General features: G+C 42.4%; 1 protein-coding gene across 4 annotated transcripts; it reads right to left on the bottom strand.

The window, feature by feature from the left end:
• Positions 1-4856: 4856 nt before the first annotated feature.
• Positions 4857-20406, bottom strand: LOC117364434 (olfactory receptor 1361-like). Of its 4 annotated transcripts, XR_004540258.1 has the most exons (4): positions 20347-20399; positions 12709-12961; positions 5246-6257; positions 4857-4950 (listed from the first exon to the last, which is right to left on the bottom strand). XR_004540258.1 is itself a non-coding variant. In XM_033953640.1 (3 exons), the coding sequence occupies exon 3, from the start codon at positions 6230-6232 to the stop codon at positions 5300-5302; it is 933 nt and encodes a 310-aa protein (XP_033809531.1). In that variant the 5' UTR covers positions 6233-6257; positions 12709-12961; positions 20347-20399; the 3' UTR covers positions 5050-5299. The 4 variants fall into 4 exon arrangements, 3 of the variants coding, with proteins under 3 accessions (XP_033809531.1, XP_033809745.1, XP_033809661.1); XM_033953640.1 differs by lacking the exon at positions 4857-4950 and having other exon boundaries at positions 5050-6257; XM_033953854.1 differs by lacking the exon at positions 4857-4950 and having other exon boundaries at positions 5050-5916.
• Between the last annotated feature and the right edge of the window lie 2295 nt (positions 20407-22701).

The following is a 22701-nucleotide window of genomic DNA, read 5'->3' as shown; positions in this document are numbered from 1 at the left end:
GTTGACTGACCTGATTGGATGCTTCTGTGTGATTTAGAAGATCTGGATGACTTGGCTGTATGCCTGGAATAGTGAAAGTTCTGAGATGACTTAGATGTATGTCTGGAAGAGTGAGAGCACTGATACACTGTCTCTGGATCTACTGTGTCATTCTCGGCATTCTTTATAGCTTTCATTAGTGTAGCTCTGTGTTCCTGATCTATAACTTTTTGATGCTCCTTTTCCAAAAGGTTCTTCTCTGTATTGGTTTTAGTTAAGAACTGGGTGTACTCTGCTGCCCTCTTCTGGTAATGCTGGTGACTCGATTACAGTACAGTATGTCTGAATCTGACTAAAATACTGAGTATGTCCTTTTCCACCTTCAAAAAAAGGGGAAGGGCTTGCCTTGGGAATTGTACACCTTGAGGGGCTACAATCTCACAATGATAAATACAAAATTTAAATTTTAAAATTTTTTTGTGAAGGAGTGCTCTCAGTGTGAGGGTGTGAGCTCTGAAGACACTCCGAAGAGCCGTTCTAATGCTCTTGTTACCACAGAGCCAGCCACACACCAACATAGGGCAGCTCATCGTGTGCAATTAGTGCTATAAATCAATACAGGTGCAGTTTTAGCAGAATCAGGCACAATTCTGTAACCGGTGCTGTCGCATGGTTAACACACAATTGGCGACTGTGTTTAAGGTGGCTGCTGATATGGGTACCGGTTACAGAATCCAGGGGTAAATGTTCTAATACTGTTCCGATACTCAAAGGAATTCTATGAGAGGCCAGCAGCGTCACAGCATTTAGCACTTCGGGCCATGGTAGTAACCTTTATCACATCTTAGTAAAAGCGGGAAAAAGTGAACTAATGAACGAGTCACACACAGATGTGTGTTTCAGAGTTTGGTTCAGTAGGCCCCAAAATGCACCGCTATAGACTGTCTTATAGGGAGACCCACTTAAAAGTAAAAGGGATTCAAAGAGTCATCTGTGATAAAAGGAGTTTTGTATAAGGATTTCAATATGCTGCCTTATGGGGCCTGAAGATGTTGAGGTGCAATAGCAGCATCCAAAGTCATTGTAGCTGCCAAAGTTCCAGGAGCATGTACCATCTAGTAAAGGTATTAAAAGAATCAAGACTCTTGGTCAATCTCTGTCTTTTAAGTTTACTCAACTTTGGAACGACCTTCCATTACGCTTAAGAAGTTCTGGTTCACTTCCCTTTTTTTCGTAAGTCTTTGAAAACCATTCTGTTCATGAAACATTTTGGAAATTAATCTTCTTGAAAACTCTCTATATGCTCTTATTGACCTAATTACCGTAAACCGAGTCGTGCTGTCCTGGACTGATGTCTCGGTATACAAAACTAAGTTTTAGATTAGATTAGATCTCTTCTTATTGTCATTTGAACCCTGTGTTTTGTGGTTCTCAGGCTGTTGCTCTGATCACTGGATCACTCTTTTTCCTTTCTGAGAAAAACAGTCCTAGAGTCTGATTTATTTGCAGCACTCTCTTTTCAAAGATAAAGTCATAGCAGTGTGGGAATTAAGAGCTGTTTCAATGTGACAGGTTTAATAGCTAGTGAGGAGTTCTTTTGCAGCGCTTTGTGTTATTTCACACTGCACCTGGTAATGCAGGAAGTTTTGTCACTTTTTTTTAGGTCACATGGAAAAATGTTTTTGTGGGGGATATTCAGGCAGTGTTTTTTTAGACATTAGCCACTGTCAGATGAATTGCATTTGCATATTTGGAACTGGCCCCTATCTGGGTCTCAGCACTGAACATTCCATCAGTCAGCAACCTGCAATGAATTACCTAAATACCAATAATAGCCAGCAGCAATATCCAGACAGCTACCTGGTTAACTTAGGACAGCCTGAATATCAGAGGTGCCCAGGTATGCCCCAGCTCCATCCTGATTCCACCCCAAGTCCAACCCAGCACTAAGCAAATAGTACTGTGATAGTCTCCCCATATCTGGTTCTGTGTCACTGGAAATCTGGTTATTCCCTGATGAATATTGGCAGATTCTATAAACAGGCATCCCTATTGTAGGCAGCAGTAGGTGTCCTACTGCTGTCTAGCAGACAATCGGGACACACCTTTAAAATTTAATAAAACCGAGGCAGGCTGCCGAGGCGGTTGAGGGAGATGGGGACACTTAAGCTCACCCAAGACTGGGTGTGGGCGTGGTTTTGCCTGGAAGTGGCCTTGGACGAGCTTAAGTGGTCCTAAGCATCTTCCTAAGACCAAGACAAATGCCTGAAATGTAGGCCAGCAAAATGTTGGCCTACATTTCAAATAGATGCAGCTACTGAGCTGATCGCGGCAAGGGAATCCCCCTGCCGTGATCAGCTGTGCAGCTGCAGCTGAGAACACCCCATGGAATCGACTGGCAGGAGGGATGCCCACCCCCTCCTAAACCCTGTACTCCTCCCAAAGTCAATCAGCAGAAGGGATGCCCACTCCCTCCTGCCCCCGAATCCCTCCCAAAGTTGACCGGCAGAAGGGATGCCCACTTTCTTGTGCCCCCAAACTCCTGAACCCCCCTGAAGTCGGCCAGCAGGAGAGATACCCATTTCCTCCTGCCTCTACCCCCGTGAAACTTTCCAACCCCCACCATCCAGTGACACCCCCTTCCAGAACCCCCCATATCTAAGGATGCCACCAGCACTCCGCAACCTATAGACCCCCCTCAGCCCCCCCAACCCTCCCATAACTTTCCGGAAGAAAGTCTGGCCAGAGGGATGCTTACACCCTCTAGCCAGCAGGCCCCCCACTCCAAAATAGCAGACCTTCCCCTTCCCAGTGCATCCAGGGATGCAGTGGAAGTGGCCTAAGATTCCGAATGGCTAGCTGCCTAAGGCCCTTCCAATGGGAGGAGCCTTAGGCATCTGAACCAGTCAAGACCTTAGGCCCCTCCCCAGTGCATCCCAGAATGCATCGGGAAGGAGAAGGTCCACCATTATGGAACAGTGGGGATCTGGAGGAGGGTGTCACTGATTGTGTGGGGGTTAGGAAGTTCCAGGGATGGTGGCAGGAGGGAGTGGGTATCCCTCCTGCCGGCTGACTTCAAAAGGGGTTCGGGGGTTTAGAGCAGGAGGGAGTGGGCATCCCTCCTGCCCAGCTCTACAAGAGGGGTTTGAGGACTTGGGGGCAAGAAGGAATGGGCATCCCTCCTTCCGGGGAGCCTTCAGGAGTTTTGGGAGGCTCTAGGGGGATTCTGACAGGAGGGAGTGGGTATTCCTCTTGCCAACTGACTTCACGGGGGATTCCCTGGCGCGATCAGTGTATTCCCTTGCCGCGATCAGCTGATTGCAAGAGATTCCTCAGGTTCAATTCTCTAACCGTGGGGATAGGTATCTATGCGTTAGGGCAGATACGATTCTGTATAGGACGCCAGTCTGCGATTCTCAGTTGCTTCTTAGGTGGCTGCTGAGACCAGCAACCTAACCAGAATTTCCTCCTTGTGAATAGCTAGGGGAAACATTCTTATTCAACCCAGATGACTGAATCAGCTATAAAATTTAGCGATGACCTTCTTATTTATTTCATTTATAACATGTACATGTTTACAATATTTTGAATTTTGTATTCTACCCCAATACATTATGATTTAAGGCATCCTCTATAATAATCCTCTAAGCATGCATGTGCACTTAGGAGGCTGTGCTACCTGACATCATGCTGTGTCCCTCCGTGGTCGGATTCTATCTGAGGCACGCGGAGGCTTGAGGCGGCTGGCCTCCTAACATTGGCACTTATTCAACAAAAGTTAAACTTGCTTTTTCACCATCATGACAAATGTGAGCTATAAGCTTGATATCGAAGAAACTATTGATTGGTTTCTGCAGTGTCCTAACCAAAAGTCTGTCTATAGAATCTCTGGGGCAAGGAGCTCCAGATAGCTGAGAGGAACGGCTGGAGGGTGTTGTGCGGGTGCTGCGAAGTGTCCCAACCTGGTAAAAATTTACAAATGCTCAGGGAAGTGGAGGGGGAGAGGGAAAGGGGGAGTGTTGTGCTAGGGGGCAGACAGCAATCATGCTTTGCTCTGGGAGGGGGGGAAGAAGGGGCCACGGAGCAGGCAGGCATGGCACAACAAGGAGCCAGGGGGAGCGGGAAAGGGGTCTGCTTTGGGGAGAGGGGTGTGCTGGGGAGCAGACAGCAATCATGCTTTGCTATGGGAGGGAGAAAATCAGAAGGGGGCCACAGAGCAGGCAGGCATGGCACAACAGGGGGCCAGGGAGAGAGGGAAAGGGGGCTGCTTTAGGGGGAGGGGTGTGCTAAAATAAGACAGACAGACAACGGCCAAGGAGAGAGAGAGAAAGAAAGAAAGACACACACACACATCTATTCTAGCACCTGTTAATGTAACGGGCTTAAAGACTAGTGTATAATAATGTAAAGAAATAACATACCATAAACATGTGCCCAACTTTATTTTGGCCAAGAACAAAATGCTTCTAACTGCAGTGTGTATGTGAGATGTATCAGTTCAGGGAGTCTGCTGGCCTATATCCCATTAATGTGTCACATTTTGATTGCACCACTGGTAATTTATTTCAAAACACTAAGATCACAGAACATGTTATAATTCCTATTAACACTTCAGACTCAAAACAGATATGCAGTCATGCCTAGGGCAGAGTGGATAATTTTGAAACACCTGTCATCAATAGTATCTAAATGGAGGCCCAGAGGAAAAAATCCATTTCCTTACATTACCTGCAGAAAGACAGTAACATAGCAAAGATTAGAAACGAGACACAGTGATTTTCTGATGATCGTACACCCAAAATTATTGCTAGAGCAAGAACTAGAACCTAGTCACAGCAGGCTGCCAAAAAAAAAACCAACAAAGCTTCTTCTGGTGTTCTCAAGTGTGGCCTCCTCTGGATGAATTCTTCACCACTTAATTCTTACAGCTCTTCATCTGGTCAGTGGTACATTATCGGCCAGTTTTACCTTCTATGTTGTTATTATGTTGCCCATGGAAAATCAATAAAAATTTTAAGAACAAAAAGACAAGAAAAGAAACAAGTCACAGTGAGAAAAATTAATTTATTCAAACTCACTCATAAAGAACATTGAGAGAGCCAGGTATTAGAAATGAGATATATAGAGATAAAACAACTTATTGAATTCAAATGCTCAGACTGATTGGCTGAACTAGAGATACAAATTCAATGTATGTCAAGCAGTGGATGAATCTCTTCATAAAGGCTTTTAAAAAATTCCAATCAATCAATAAATAAACAAATACCTTCAATTTGAAGGTCGGTTTATAGCAACTGAGTTTGTCAAGGCTTGAGAATCCTCAGTGAAAATGTTTGCAGGGTCGTAGAAACTTTGCCAGGACTCCCTTCACTTCAGTATTCCTCAGGCTGTAAATGAAAGGGTTAATCATGGGGGTCACAGAGGAGTAAACAGCACTCACTGCTCTATCATAGTCTATTGAGGAACTGGAGGATGGCCGAAAGTAAATGAACATTACTGTTCCATAGAAGAAGATCACCACAGTGAGGTGAGAGGAGCAGGTAGAAAAAGCCTTGCTTCTTCCATGGGCAGAGCGTATCTTCAAGATGGCTGAGATAATGCGGATGTAGGAGAGGACAATGAAGAGAAAAGGACCCATAACCACCAAAGCACCCTCACTAAACATGGCAGACTCACTCAGGGATGTGTCAGAGCAGGACAGCTTCAGCAGTGGTGGGATGTCACAGAAGAAGTGATGAATAGTGATGGAACCACAGAAGGATAATCGGGAGAGCAGTATGCTATGCAAGGTGGAGTTGAGAGCAGCCACTACCCACGATCCACTCACCAACCCAAGGCAGAGCTTCTGACTCATCACCATGGAGTATCGCAGGGGGTCACATATTGCCACATAGCGGTCAAAAGCCATCACAGCTAAGAGGAAAAACTCCATACTGCCTACAAAAAATAAGAAGTAGACTTGTACAATGCAGGCAGGCAAAGAAATGGTCTTCTGCTCAGACAGAAGATCCCTCAGAAGCCGGGGGACAGTAGTTGAGCTAAGACACATGTCCACCAGAGAAAGATTGCCTATGAAAAAGTACATGGGAGTATGGAGACGCTGACTAAAAGCAATCGCCAGGATGATGAGGCTATTTCCCAGCATGGTGATGAGATACAAGGAAAGAAAAACCACAAACAAAAGTGTCTGATGATTGGGGAGGTCTGAAAATCCCAGGAGGAGAAATTCCAACACTTTGGTTTCATTGTCCATGTCTGATGGTGGGAAAAAATTATACCTGTGGACAAGCAAAAGAAGGTGAAAATTCAAAGGAGTATTTGGTAGACTAATTAATGATTAATTAATCTACTAGTATATTCCACATTACAGACCTTTTATATATTATTATAAAGCAGTATATTATAGACAGCTGACAAGCAGATCATCAGATAAGTTCTAAATTCCCACATCAGCAACCATTTTATAAAGTATTTTTGCACATAAAAAGCAAGTTCTACACATGTAAAAAAAAAAATGGATATACCGTACATATTTAAAAAGATGTGCACCACAAGACTTTACCTAATTTTATTTCATCTGCATTGTAACTGTTTCCAAGAGAGTAGTTTGGGTTGAGATACTACTACTACTATTAATTATTTCTATAGCGTTACCAGACGCACGCAGCACTGCACAGAGTCACAAAGAATAAGAAAACAGTCCTTGCTGGAAAGGGCTTACAATCTAAACAGGCAAGACAGACAACAGGATGACATGGATACAGTCAAGGGGGAACGGTTAATCAGCAGGCTGGGTTGGAGGGCAGAGGAATAGGGTTAAGGATTGAAAGCTATATTAAAAAGGTGGGTTTTCAGCCTGCTTTTAGATAATGGAAGGGAAGGAGCTTGATGGACAAACTCGGGTAATTTATTCCAGGCATAGGGGGCAGCTAGATGAAAGGAACAAAGTGTGGAATTGGCAGTGGAAGAGAAGGGTAACGCTAAGAGTGACTTATCTGAGGAACGGCGTTCTCTGGGAGGTGTATAATGAGTATGCAGTTGCCCTGTTATGAAAGTACCTCCTGGAGGTGATTCTATGAAGTAGACATCAACATTTATGTGCCAATATTCATGTAAATAACTTGAATGCCAGTATATATGCCCGTATTCCTAGGCATATATACTGGGGGAGCTATTTGTTTACTTCACGCCTTCAAAATATCGACTCTACAATCTACATAAGAAGAGGCATCGCACAAAACCAGCTGGTGTGGGGTCTTGAGATCTGCCTCATGCAGAGCCACAAACAAAAATGGCTTCCGTGAGTTACTGCTGTAGTCTAGTGAGACCACAGGAACTCATGGCAGCCAGTTTTGTTTGCAGCTCTGCACGGGGCAAAAGCATAGGAAGATTGTTCCTACTCTACTTCACTGCTAGACCACCAGGCTTTAAAAAGTAAGTAAGTGAAGAGGTCCAGGAGGCGGGAAGGAGGCAGGGGTGGGTCAAAGTCGGCCCTAAAGCTATTTGTGAATTTTTCTTATTCTCAGGCTGACTTTGGAGGGAAGAGTGTATTACATATTCTCATGTTGAATAAGTTGCCGATAAAGGATTTGAGCATTTTAGGTGCTAGCATTTCACCAGGTCTATGGCTGACGTGTTTGAGCCAAAAATATAGGCATATATTTTACCTGTTATGCCAGTATTCTATAAAGCAAAGTAGGTATCAATTCATTTTATTTAAAAATGCATAACCTGCACTATGCAAAGTACTAGACTGGGTTCAATAAAACACAGTCAGTAAAATCAATTATAAAATCATAATGCCACATAACATAAAAACATCATAATACAATCAGAGATTATAGAATAGGCACCACATATGGGAGCATTGTTATAGAATTGCCTTCATATTGTTCTCACAGTCACTGTGTCAGTGAGCTCTTATTGTAATAGTCCAGGTTTTCTCGTGATATATCCAATGTCCTGAAATCTCTATGAACAAAATGTTGCATTAGTGAGACATGTTTATTCATTGATTTTTATTACACTTCTGCACTCTATAGTTCTGTTTCAGATTTCATAATCAATACCACATAGTCACTTAAGTATATGCAACAATCCCCAGTTACTCTAATATTCCATAATGGAATACACAGATGCCTATGTTCCTTTATGGAATAGGCTCCTTTATGGAATAAGCACTCTGTTATTGAATTGCTCCTAAGAGGGTAATTTTCTAAAAGGTCACCTAAAGTATAGAGGGCAAATATGTAAGTAATTTCATGTTCTTATGATGCCTAAGTATCAATTTGACTTTTTGAGACATACCATGGACATACCAGCAGAAATTACATCGGGACTGAAGATGAAGACATTTACAAATGCTACATAGCTAGCATCAATGTATGTATCTAAGCAGTGTATAGGATACACTATCAATCACATTGATTGACATGTGAGGTAATGATAATGTTAGCCAATCAACATTCAAATCTGGATTAAGTTATGCCTACCCTCTGCCCACATCTCATCCCCTTGGATAAGAATGAATTAGTTTTTGCTCTGCTCATATTCTGTCCACAGCCTGCCCCAAATAATGTCCCTTTCTGCCCACGCTTCATTCCTTCCTAGCCACACTACACCCCTGCTCCCACCTCTAACCATATCCTCCTCCGTTCCCTATTTTAGGGTGCGGATGTTAAGAATGGTAATGAAGTGTATATCACAGCTCCACCTCTTGCTCAATCCAATGTCTTTAATTTCGGTAACTATTTTATTGTCTGTTCCTTAGTGTCTTCTGATCGATATTTGTATATCCCATATATCTGCAGCTTTTCAACCAAGGGAACATTTAAAGTGCACTGTTTAATCAACCACAACAAGGATTAGTTGATTTAAGACAAACACATGCAGGTGTTTCTTTAGTTATTATGTGGAGCTCATTGCTACAGGAAGTGGTGGAAGCAAAAAGTAAAAGAGAGGAGCTTTTAGAAGATTCACATTTGATATGTGGTTATTATATCATAGGCGATAATGAGGGGACCACTTGAATTTGAAAGGATTGTGGACCTCTTATCTCTATAGATAAACGGGATTATTTATTTATCTATTGATTACATTTTAGTACCAGGTGATATATTTGAGTCAGATGGTCTGGAACATCAGGAAAGCTATGATGGTTTCTCTTGTACTCTTGCATGTTTGATTCAAGTGATGTGGGTCTGAGCACTTCTACTATAAAAATTAAAATTAAAAAATGTATAATATAAAGGTAAATTACTATGGGCTCCTTTTACGACGCTGCGATAGCAGTTTTAGCGCGTGCTAAATTGCCACGCGTGCTAGACGTTAATGCCAGCATTGAGCTGGGTTTAGTGTGCGCTAAAATTCTGCATGCGCTATAAACGCTATCGCAGCTTAGTAAAAGGAGCCCTATGTCTTAGGGGTCCTTTTATCAAGCCTTGCTAACGGGGTTAGCACGTCGGACATTTCATCACGCGCTAACCCTCGCGGCCAGCTAAAAAACTAACACCTGCTCAATGCAGGCGTTAGCGGCTAGCACGGCAGGCGGTTTAAGGCGCGGTATTACACACGTTAAACCCCTACCGCAGCTTGATAAAAGGACCCCCTTAGAGACATACCCTGTGTTTCATTAATAGATATTTGGAAAGTACACGGACTGATTTTGTAAGTACTTGTACAAGATTTATGAAGGCAAAAAATAAAGCCAGGTTTTAAAAAGAGAGGAGACATATTTATGACTGAAAATCAAAGTTCGTTCTCAATTTTTATTTTATTTATATTATTTTGTGACTACTATATTCCACACTTTCCTCTTGTGTTCAGTGTGGCCAAGAGGCTAACAGACTGGGCATTCACAGGAAGTGACAAAGTCCGATAGCGCAGACCAATGCAGTAAATGCTCTGACACCCATAAGAATTGAACGGGCATCGGAGCATTTGCCACATGACACTCACTCACATGACTTTGTAAAAGAGACCCTTAACTATTTTAACCAAATAGTATTATTTAATATTCACACACCTCCTAAACAGGTACATTTTCAACAATTTCCAGTTTGTCTGATATCTTATCCTACCAAGCAAATCATTCTATCTATTCACAGCCTGATATGAAAACACTGCTTAAAGTATATTCTTATAAACAATCTTCCTAGGACTGGGTTAATGCAAGATTAAGAATTCCCTAAATTCCAATCTTGAATTTCTCTCTGGCAAAACAATAAGCAGGAACATATAACTGGAAGCAAGACCACGCAATATCAAAAAAACTAAAGAACATAACTTAAAAATGAGATTTGATTCAACAGGCAACTAATGTAACCCCAACAGAAAATGAATTAGAAAACGAAGGATGTGCATTAAAGAACTAAGGCCGGTACTGATCAGACTTGCACGATCTTTGTCTCACATGTGGTGATTTGGTGTCAGATGGGCTGGGGAGGGCATCGATGGGAACTCCATTAACTTGGAACATGAGGATGTTACTAGACAGACTTTATGGTAGATATCCTGCAAACAGGATGGTTGGATAGGCTGGAGAGAGCTTGGAGGGCAACTTCAGCATTTGGAACCCAAGACCATACCAGGTGGACTCTACAGTCTATGACCCAGAAATACCAAAGAAGAGACAAGTTAATTTAATCATGTATTTTTAATGGGTATAATTAATGGGCAGGCTGGATGGACCGTTCAGCTCTTTATCTGCCGTCATTTACTGTGTTACAACAATGGCATGGCCCTCTTAAATTTTGAAGCTTTAAAGATCATTCGGGTCGCAGTATTTAACAAAGTCTGAAGTTTCTTCAGAATGAGTTCTTTGTAGCCAGTAAATAATGCTCCATTAATCAACATGGGCCAATATCAATGTTTATATGATCAACCTAAAATTGTCTTGATTAAAATTGGATCTAATACACCTCAATTTTCATAATACTTTAAAACCTTTGGTAGCAACTGCTTGCGCCTGAGATACAAATATAGGACTTCTGTCAAAAATAACTCTGATTTGTTTGAATTTGATTTGTTTTGCCTGTATATGTTGATTGGTTTTGTCATCTACCATGGAATGGGTCATTTGATCTCATGCTTTTTTGCTTCCTTAATTGTTGAAATCTGATTTGACTTGGTATGTTGACATTTTATATGGGGGGGATGTCACTGGTGTTGTCTAGTTATGTCTATGTTATATGTGGAAATCGCAGGGAACGTAAGATATTATGTATGTGATATGTAAGCCAAAAAGAAAAATAAGGAGGAACTGGAGAAAAAATCCACAAATACAAAACCTTATACCCTCCAGTTTAGACGCTGAAGCTAAAGCTCAAATCTCAACAGTTTTATGTCAAAGCAACAGATAAATGGAGCTTGCATTTTTTTGGATGATTATTGAATTACTTTATCGTTAAAGTTATTATAGCGGGGGCTGCCTTTGATAGAATGGTGAAGGTTAACCAATGAGAATTTCGGGTTCTCCTTCATAGCTCTGGTGCAGTGATTGCCTGGTAGCTTCTGAGGCAAATCCCCTGCAAATGTGTTTCAGCTGTGTGCTTTAAACATAAAACTGCTGAGATTTGAGCTTTAGCTTCAGTGTCTAAACTGGAGGGTATAAGGTTTTGTATTTGTGATATGTAAACCGCATAGTTGTATGTGGTATATAAATTTTTAAATAAATAATAAAAAGGAGTATTGTGTTCAGTTTTGGAGACCGTATCTGGCGAAAGACATAAGAAGACTAGAGGCGGTCCAGAGGAGGGCGACGAAAATGATAGGAGGCTTGCGCCAGAAGACGTATGAGGAGAGACTGGAAGCCCTGAATATGTATACCCTAAAGGAAAGGAGAGACAGGGGAGATATGATTCAGACGTTCAAATACTTGAAGGGTATTAACGTAGAACAAAATCTTTTCCAGAGAAAAGAAAATGGTAAAACCAGAGGATATAATTTGAGGTTGAGGGGTGGTAGATTCAGGGGCAATGTTAGGAAATTCTACTTTACGGAGAGGGTAGTGGATGCCTGGAATGTGCTCCCGAGAGAGGTGGTGGAGAGTAAAACTGTGACTGAGTTCAAAGAAGCGTGGGTTGAACACAGAAGATTTAGAATCAGAAAATAATATTAAATATTGAACTAGGCCAGTTACTGGGCAGACTTGCACGGTCTGTGTCTGTGTATGGCCGTTTGGTGGAGGATTGGCAGGGGAGGGCTTCAATGGCTGGGAGGGTGTAGATGGGCTGGAGTAAGTCTTAACAGAGATTTTGGCAGTTGGAACCCAAGCACAGTACCGGGTAAAGCTTTGGATTCTTGCCCAGAAATAGCTAAGAAGAAAAATTAAATAAATAAATAAATAATTTAAATTGAATCAGGTTGGGCAGACTGGATGGACCATTCGGGTCTTTATCTGCCGTCATCTACTATGTTACTATGTATGTTACTATGTTTTTATAGAACGTGTGGGTTAGCGTCTATAGGTGTTGGTAGGTTCTCACATTTTAATTTGTATAATGGCCATATGGCAAAGAATTCAGAAAATGGAAAATCTGCTGCCGTGAAAATGGCCTTAGCGTTTGTGAGAATCCGTGTGAGGGCACACTACAGTCGCTTTTTACCACAGCTTAGTAGAAGTTTGTATAAACCTGTAAAATTTGGTTTAAACTAAAAACACTATAGAGATAATTCAAGCTATTTAACACAAGGGCATACTGTTTCTGGTCAGTTTTCTATATATTTTACCTGTAGCATTCAGTTGCCTGACAATTGCTCTTCCTCCGTGTGTCTAAGACTCCAGGTGTCTTTCCACACCCAGTGTTTTATCTGAGCTCCTGCTTCTGGCTTTTCTTAAAGGCAGGATGCTGGCAAGATGGAACTCATTCTGGCTTTTCTTAGCTCTGTAACTGTCATGCCAGGCTTTTTTTCTCTGTGGATGACTCTCCCCCTTCATTAACAAGGCTTAATTTGTAGATAAAAAGGAAATGAAGCTGTGGAGCTGGGGAGAGAGAGGAACAGAGAAGAAGAGGAGCTGGATTAGGGCATAGAGGGATTGTTCTCTGCTCTACTCTATATTCATCTTCTCCCTTCCTCTTCTCTGACGGTTGTCTGGAAGGGAGAAGCTGGAGCAAAAACACCTCTATTACTGTGGAGTCTGAAAAGAAATGGTGGAACTGACTTCCAGGCAGCTCCCCCAGAAATTAAGCCCTGCTAACAGTCAATGCTCACACAGCTGGTATTCAAAGTCTTGCCCTCAGCTTCCTTTTCCACTTTTCTCCATATCTCACTCCATAACTTGGAAGGAAAAAAAATTCATTTCAAAATAGCTCCTTGCTTTGAAGTCTGAAAAGAAGGTGGGTTGGGCCTAACTGAAGATCATCTCTCTGGGATCTATGGTAGCTTGCTTCCCTTGTGCAGATGTTCATCCACTACTCTTGGTGCTGCTCACTACACTCTGAAAAACTAACAGGTCCTTGGTGACTTAGGCTAAATGCCCACATGTGGCTAATATGTTTTACACTACAGTTTCTGTGCTAAGGAAATTATCAATGTGAGGTAAAAATAAGACATGTTGTTTTTACTTACCAATTTGGGCTAATTTATTAAAGGTCCCATTTTAGGCAATGAGAGCTAATCACTAATAACTTGGGTAATAGTAAAATAGCATGTCTTAACTTTAGCCCACATTGATAACTTTCCTCTTGAATGTGACTTCAAGTTAAGTACCTGATTTTGGGCACCTATCCTCAAAACCAAAATCTGGATATAGGGAAAAGGTGCAAAGGGTCACTGAGGTAATAAAGGAGGCATTAGAGCTGAAATATTCTCCAAACTTTGGGTTATTCACATTGTAGCAAAAGATATTTAAGGGACAGTTTGTAGTAATATGTATTAGTGAACCCTAGCAATATCTTCCCCAGTCATGGTACATGGGATTGTCATGCCGCTGGGACTTCGCGCATCTGAGAACCTGAAAGCTATGCTGTCGGTAGTTTCACTACCAGCAGGACCTCCCAAGGCAGACAGGTTCCCATGGAGATGTCAGACTAACGATATATCACCCATATGGGCAGCAGAAGATGGGCAGTGTTGGAGGCAGAGGAATGTGTTTGATGCAACAACAGTGCAGAAGAAAAGCCTGGCAATCTACTTCTGTATTCTGCCAAGAAAGCTTGATGATGATGAGACATAAATAATCGTTGTATAGTGCTGGAAGATGGTCCCCTAGATTTGAAGGAACTCACCGTGCTACTAGGGAAGAGCTGATCATCAATGAGGATAACATTGGGGAAATTGAACTGGAAACTGTTGCTGAAGAAGAACCAGATATTGTAAAAGAAGAAGTCATAACCAAAAATCTCTGCCTAAGAACTAGGACACCTAAGAGCCCTATGTACAATTTTTAACTGATGTGTCACCAGGAGAATGTGATTTTTACCTTTATATATGTTTTGGGAGTAACTCTTGAAGTAGTCACCAAGATTTAGGTGGTAAGAATGCCTGTCAATGCCAGTTTTCAAGTTAGGTATGTTGTGCATTCCCTCGACTAGTGGTATATCAAGCACCTTGTAAACAAAAAACAATATACAATATGGGGATCATTTTCAAAAAAGATAGATGTCCAAAAGACGACATAAACCGGCACTTGGGATGTCTTACTAGTCAAAATGTCCAAGTGGGCATTTTCGAAACTGACTTTCTAGTCATCTTTCTGGTTGTTTTGTCTCCAGTGCATCTAAATCTTAAGGGGGCATGTTAAAGGAGTGTTTGGGCTGGCTTAGCATTTGGACATTTTACAGCAATGATCAAACATTTTACAAAGTGGCAGATTTTGTATAGGACGCCAGTCTCAGCAGCCGCCTAGGAAGTGGCTGAGAATCGCACACCGGTGTCCTATACAGAATAACACTGGTACACTGGCCCTAATGGACAGATGCCTAACTCTGCCTACCCCCTACCCCCCCCCCCAATTCTCTAATCGGCGCCCGTATCACAAGCGCGGTTACATTATCGTGCCTGTTGATCGAGGGATCCCTTGCCATCAGCTGATCACAGCAATGGAATCCCCGATCAGTTGAGCTGGCAGGCCTCCCTGAAGCCGCGGCTTAAGGGAGTCCTGCCGACTCAGCTGATCGGGGGAAAATACTTCTGCTGTGATCAGCTGAGCAGCAGGAGACCCCAACAAGTACACACAAAATCGGCAGGAGAGATGCCCACTCCCTCCTGCCACCACCCCTCCAGAACTCCTAAATACCTCCCAAAGTATTTCGGCAGAAAGGATGCCCACTCCCTCCTGCCAGCAATGTCACACAATCCCCAAATACCCCGAAAAGTTGTCCGGTAGGAGGGATGCCCTCCTGCACCCTTCCAACCGCTATTGCCCCACTCCATACCCCTAAAACTAATCTGACACCCCCCCTCCCATACCTTTAACAAAAAAAGGCTATCCGGAGGGATGCTTATCCCCTGCAGCCAACAGGCTCGGCTCTTCAATAAGGCAGACCTTTCCCTTCCCCACAGGAGAGGCCTTAGGCATCTGGGCCAATCAAGGCCTTAGGCTTCCTTCCTAGTGCATCCTGGGATGGAAGGGGCATGGCCTAAGACTCAGACTGGCCCACCATTTTTTCGGAGACAGGTCTGCCACCCATAGGGGGTAAGCATCCCTCTGGCGGCCTTTCTTCTTTAAAGGTATAGGGATATGGGGGTAGGGGGTGTCAAGGTGATGTTAGGGGTACAGGATGGGGGGCTAGATGTTTTGGGTGGTGCCTTGGAGGCCTAGAGATTGCAGAGTGCCAGGGGTTCCAGGGGGATATCAGGTGCTCCAGGGATTGTGGCCTAAAGGGGACTTAGACATTTCTTTTGATTATGCCCCTCTAAGCAATTTAGGTGTACTCTTTATAGAATAGTGCTTAGCTCTTATATTCATAACTTACAATTATTAGTATCATTACATTACATTAGAGATTTCTATTCTGCCATTGTCTTGCAGTTCAAGGCGGATTACAAAAAACATATTACAAGAAGAAGATATCTGGTAATTTCTAGAGGAGATAAAGAGTAGATGAGGTTGCTTTGGGGAATCAGGAGGGTATTGGGAAGTGGGAAGGAGTTAGTGGTATTAAGTCGTTTGCAGGAATTTCTTGAAAAGTAGCGTCTTTACTTCTTTTCTGAATGTTTTATAGTCTGGGGTCATAAGTAGTAGATTGGAGATTTGGTTGTCGAGTTTTGCTGCTTGTGTGGCTAGGAGGCCATCATATAGATTTTTCCATTTGACTTCTTTGATTGGAGGGTGCGTGAATGGAGTGTGGGTTTTCCTGTGTCTAGTTGATGTAGTTTGGATGAGGTAGGTTGGGCTGTCGCCGTTTATAGTTTTAAATAGTAGACAGTAGAATCTGAATAGTATTCTTGCCGGAAATGGAAGCAAGTGTGAGTCGAGGTATGCCTCCATGATGTGGTCGTGTTTCCTCAATGAATATATAAGTCTCAGTACTGTATTTTGGATTGTTTGTAGTTCTTTTATCATTGTTGCTGGGAAGGGGAGGTAGAGAATGTTGCAATAGTTTAAGAGACCTAGGACTAGGGATTGTACTAAGAGCCGGAATTGTGTTCTATCGAAGAATTTTTGAACTTGTCATAAGTTTCTCATAACTGCAAATGATTTCTGTATTGTTTTATTGATTTGTGGTTGCATGGTGCAGCATCTATCTATCTTCATTCCTAGTAGTTTTAGGGTGAGTTGAATGGGGTAATTGGTTGACTTAATTTCCATATTGGTTATGGTTGGGACTTTGTTTATTTTCGAGGAGGATGAATTTTGCTTTGTCTGGGTTCCGCTTCAGCTACTGTTTGGTGCCTAAATTTAAGGGCCAGTTTATAGAATTACCTTTTATGCTTTCATGTTAAAGGTTAGTAAAAGAAAATGCTTTGGACATATAACGCAACTGACTCCAAAAAAAGAATTGCCAACGAAACTTAAAAGAATCCAACAATGAGGCAAAAAATGGTCAAAAGGTTCCGTGAGTGATTGCAGAACAGCAAAACCATCAACATACAAAGGAATATGTATACTAAAATAATAATAAGAGTGTGACAATGTAAGGTCAGTGCGCAGGATAAGCGACGGGAGAAAATCTCCAACGCTTCAAGCGAAAAGGTAGAGGCTAGAAAGCCCCCACCTACACACCATCATGGGGTACCTATAGTGTATTTTGAAATTAAATAGCACAATCCCAAACAAGTGCACAATGAACACAATAAAAAAATGAATTCACAAACTGCAATCACTCAGGGAACCCCCCAGCCAACTCCCAGCAAAAAATCAAAAAAGCAACTTAGCTTGAAAAATCTCTTATTATTATTTCAGTATATATATTCCTTTGTATGTTGATGGTTTTGCTGTTCTGCAATCACTCATGGAACCTTTTGACCATTTTTTGCCTCATTGTTGGATTGGACATATAACGGGCAATTCTATAACCGGGCACTCGCAAATGGGGCATTCAACAGTTTATCTACCTGAGTATGAGAGAAAGTAGCAAGTGTGTTGAAACAAGTCTGTGCATGTTGTGACATGTCTCAAGGTTACTCATATACAGCTGCAGCTCATTGTGAGTCTAACATTCCAAGAGACATACGCCATTTTAACATTAGGATTGATTTTGTGCGATAGTATATTCGCAGCAGCGCTGTTTTGGCAAAACCCCTCACACAGCTTTGACAAGCGAAAGGGGACTCCCTGTTGGAGTGATTTGGAAAAGGGACATCTGGAGCCTGTATCTTGAGTGAACTGGCAGAGAGCAGAACATCGCTGGATCCTATGCTGAAGCTAAGTGTCCCTTTCCGTTTTGGCTTTAAATCACAGTGCTGAGGTGTGTGTGATTTGCAGCACATTTTGATGATCAATGGTCTTCTGGGACTGTCCTTTGTGGGTGTGAATTGAAGACTTTAAGAATATTATTTATTAAACCGAGTCAGCAGCACCTATTTTAGAGTTTTTTTAGACCCATGAAACCCTTTAACTGAGCTCTTTTTTTCTCCCAAAAATTTTTATTGCGTGCTCCTCAAAGGTGGACAGACTTGTTCTAGTTTGGATAATTTTTTTGGCCATCCTAGGGATTCTTGTGACCAGTTAGACTGGGATACATATCTAGCATATGACTTTTTTGATATTTGTATGAATGAAACGCCATATGCTTCTCAATTTTCAAAATACTATGATTTCAATTACCGCAACATTGACTGGTTAAATGTTACATCGGGGAGTGCTAGGGAGGTAAAATTCCTAGATGCCATAAATGACTGCTTCTTGGAACAACTGGTCTGGGAACCGACAAGAGGGGGGTGCTATTTTAGATTTGGTCCTTAATGGAATGCAAGACATAGTACAGAAGTTAACTGTGTTGGGTCCGCTGGGAAACAATGATCAAATTTGAGCTGATACTGGGAGTAGCATCACAAAAGAAATCTACTTTAGGGGCGTTTAATTTTCGAAAGGGCAACTATGATAAAATGAGGAAAATGGTTAAAAAGAAGCTAAAAGGATCAGTTGCTAAGGTTAGGACTATAAACCAGGCATGGATCTTATTTAAAAATACCATCGTGGAAGCCCAGACCAGATGTATTCCATGTATCAGCAAAGGTGGAAAGAAGAGGAACTAGAGCCAGCATGGTTAAAAGGTGAAGTGAAAGAGACTAATAGAGCCAAAAAAAACATCCTTTAAAGAATGGGAAAAAGATCCGAATGAAGAAAATAAGAAGAAACACAAGCACTGGCAGGTTAGATGCAAAGCATTGATAAAGACAGCTAAGAAAGAATATGATGAGAAACTTGCAAAAGAGGCACAAACTCATAACAATTTTTTTAGGTACATCAGAAAACCTGTGAGGGAATCTGTAGGACTGTTGGATGATCAAGGAGCAAAAGGGGTGCTCAGGGAGGATAAGGCCATAGCGGAAAAACTGAATGAATTCTTCAGTCTTTACGGAAGAAGATGTAAGAGATCTACCTGAACCGGAAATGGTTTTCAAGGGTGATGATGTGGCAGAACTGAAAGAAATCTCGGTGAATCTGGAAGATGTACTAAGTCAAATCGACAGGTTAAAAAGTGATAAATCACCAGGACCGGATAGTATACATCCCAGGGTACTAAAAGAACTCAAACATGAAATTGCTGACCTGCTGTTAGTGATCTGTAACCTGTCGCTAAAATCGTCTATAGTACCTGAAGATTGGAAAGTGGCCAATGTTACACCGATTTTTAAAAAGGGGTCCAGGGGAGATCTGGGAAATTACAGACCGTTAAGCCTCAGTTCAGTGCTGAGCAAAATGGTAGAAACAATTATAAAAAATAAAATTGTGGAACATGTAGACAAACATGATTTGATGGCACAGAGTCAGGATGGGTTCAGCCGAGAGAGATCTTGCCTCGCTTGACTTCTTTGAAGGTGTGAATAAACATGTGGATAAAGGTGAGCCAGTTGATATAGTGCAGTGGTCTCAATCTTGCAGCCCAGGGGCCGCATGCGGCCCGCCAGGTACTATTTTGAGGCCCTCAGTATGTTTATCATAATCACAAAAGTAAAATAAAACAGTTTGTTGATCATATATCTCTTTAGCTATAAATTACAATATTATTATTAAGACTTAGCCAAAAGGAAAGATTTATAAACTATAAAGAGTTTTACCTCATGCAAAATTGTCATTTCTTTAATAAGACATTAACTATTTTTCCTGAGGCCCTCCAAGTACCTACAAATCCTAAATGTGGCCCTGAAAAGGGTTTGAGTTTGAGACCACTGATATAGTGTATCTAGATTTTCAGAGAGGCTCCTGAGAAAATTAAAGTGTCATGAGATAGGTGGCAAATTTCAGTTGTGGATTAGAAAATGGTTATCGGATAGAAAACAGAGGGTAGGGTTAAATGGTCATTTTTCTCAATGGAGGAGAGTAAACAGTGGAGTGCCGCAGGGGTCTGTACTAGAGAGTTGCGAGGGGACAGAAATCCCACCCGTCCCCGCCAAAATCCCACCCATCCCCACCCGTCCCCGTTAGGAATCCCTCCATCCCCACCCGTCCCTGCAAGGAATCCCTCCGTCCCCACCCGTCCCTATAAGCTTCAGAAATAGTTATTTCATTTAATTATGCTACTGAATTAAAGGCTCTGGTAAAGACCCATTTACAAATAAGCAAAGACACTTTATTAATTTGGAAATATTAATTGGGAAGAATATATACTTTGTAAACGGGTTTCTACCAGATCCTCTAATGTAAATATAAAATATAAATACTCAGCTGATGAGAACCCCCAAGCTGTCAGCTGAAAACTTCCTTTGAAGTTGGCCGGGGGTCCCTTTTGCCAAGCTTGGCAGGCAGCAGTAGCATACCTGAGTCACAGATGCTGGCACCTCAGTGGCTCATGGATGTTTCCAGCGACTGCTGTGCTTGGTGGAGGGGAGTTCTGGCTGTCTCTAGAGGAGGTCCTCTGCTGGCGGTGCTTGGGGATCCCCACCAGTCACAGCAAGGGTCAGCAAGTACTTCAACACTGTAGAAATAAAACAGAAATGCATTTCCTTTTCTTTTGAACACAATACAAAGACATCTGCTATATACATTTCCCAAAGCTAACATATTTTAGTCAATAAATTCCGTTTTTACTTTTGTTGTCTGGAGACTTATTTTTCAATAAAGTTGGTCCGAGTTTCTTTTTTCCGCTTTCCCATCTTCTGTAAATTCTTCGGTTGCTGTCCATTGGTTCCTCCTACCATGGTCCTGCATTTATCCCTTTCTCATCTTTCACCCCTGCCCACCAGTCCCATGCCCAACATTTCTCCTTCTATCACCCTTCTCCAGCACCATGCCACATCTCTCCCTCCATTCCCTTCACCACTATATCCAACATTCCTCCCTCTTGCATCCATTTCAATCTGTCTCACTGTTCCCTTTCCACCACAATATTTCTCCCTCTCGTTTGTACCTCATTCCCTCCCTATGACCAAAAATTCTCCTTTCTTCCATTCCCCATGTACACAACTATCTCTTTCCCTCCCTTCCTCTCTCCCAAGTTCATGCCTTCTGTGTCCAAAAACGCATTCCCTCCCCCACCTCAGCATCTCTTTCCCTCCCTTCCTCTCTCCCAAGTTCATGCCTTCTGTGTCCAAAAACGCATTCCCTCCCCCCTTTTGTGTTCAGCGTTTGTCTCCCAGCCCTCATCTGCAAGCAAATTACCTTAGCAACTTTCTCAGCCAAATGAAGGTCGAGCCGCGAGGCTCATTTTCTATTTCCTGTCTGCCCTGCCCCAGCACATATAGCCGACCGGAAGTCTTCACCGATGTCAACGCTGACGTCGGAGGGATGGCTTTGCTTAAGCCCTCCCTCCGACGTCAGCGCTGACATCGGGAATGACTTCCAGTCAGCTATGTGTGCTGTGGCAGGGCAGGTAGGAAAAAGAAGACGAGCCTCGCGGCTCGAGTTGTATCAAACCCCACAGGATCCCCGCGACCTTAGGAGGTGTCCCCAAGGGATTTCCGTGACCCTAGGGGGCATCCCCACGGGATCCCCGCGACCCTAAGGGGTGTCCCCACAGGATCCCTGTGGCCCGAAGGGGGAACCTGCGGGATCCCCGCGGGTTCCGTGGGATTCCCGTTTTCCCCGTTCCCGTGAAGCTCTCTTGTCTGTACTGGGACCAGTGCTATTTAACTTATTTATAAATGATCTGGAAATTGGAACGATGAGTAAGGTGATTAAATTTGCAGATGACACTAAACTATTCAAACTTGTTAAAATGCATGTGGACTGTGAAAAATTGCAGGTGGACCTTAGAAAATTGGAAGACTGGGCGTCCAAATGGCAGATGAAATTTAATGTGGGCAAATGCAAAGTGATGCACATTGGGAAGAATAACCTGAATCATAGTTACCGGATGCTAGGGCCCACCTTAGGTATTAGCATCCAAGAAAAGGATCTGGGTATTATCGCAGACAATACAATTAAACCTTCCGTCCAATGTTGCAGCGGCCAAAAAAGCAAACAGGATGCTAGGAATTATTAAAAAAGGGATGGTTAATAAGACTAAGAATGTTATAATGCCCCTATATCGCTCCATGGTGCGATCTCATCTGGAATATTGCGTTCAATTCTGGTCTCCTTATCTCAAGAAAGATATAGTGGCACTAAAAAAGGTTTAAAGAAGAGCGACCAAGATGATAAAGAGGATGGAACTCCTCTCATATGAGGAAAGACTAAAAAGGTTAGGGCTCTTCAGCTTGGAAAAGAGATGGCTGAGGGGAGATATGATTGAAGTCTACAAAATCTTGAGTGGAGTAGAACGGGTACAAGTGGATCAATTTTTTTCACTCTGTCAAAACTTACAAAGACTGGGAAGGGGCATTCGAAAATACTTTTAAAACCAATAGGAGGAAATTTTTTATCACTCAGAGAATAGTTAAGCTCTGGAACACATTGCCAGAGGTTGTGGTAAGAGCGGATAGCGTAGCTGGTTTTAAGAAAGGTATGGAGAAGTTCCTGGAGGAAAAGTCCATAGTCTGAGAAAGACATAGGGGAAGCCACTGCTTGCCCTGGATCGGTAGCATGGAATATTGCTACTCTTTGGGTTTTGGCCAGGTACTAGTGACATGGATTGGCCTCTGTGATAACGGGCTACTGGGCTTGATAGACCATTGGTTTGACTTTCTAATGTTCTTATAAAATAAAGGTGTCCTTTTACTAAGGCATGCTAGCCA

The sequence above is a fragment of the Geotrypetes seraphini genome, chromosome 1 (genome assembly GCF_902459505.1).
Source record: "Geotrypetes seraphini chromosome 1, aGeoSer1.1, whole genome shotgun sequence".
NCBI lineage: Eukaryota > Metazoa > Chordata > Amphibia > Gymnophiona > Dermophiidae > Geotrypetes > Geotrypetes seraphini.
Note: the sequence above shows the minus strand (reverse complement) of the source record. Positions and strands in the feature narration are given on the sequence as shown.

What these genes read in the sequence shown, in the direction of transcription:
- LOC117364434 (XM_033953770.1), bottom strand. Translation starts at nt 6,232, where the DNA reads ATGGACAATGAAACCAAAGTGTTGGAATTTCTCCTCCTGGGATTTTCA.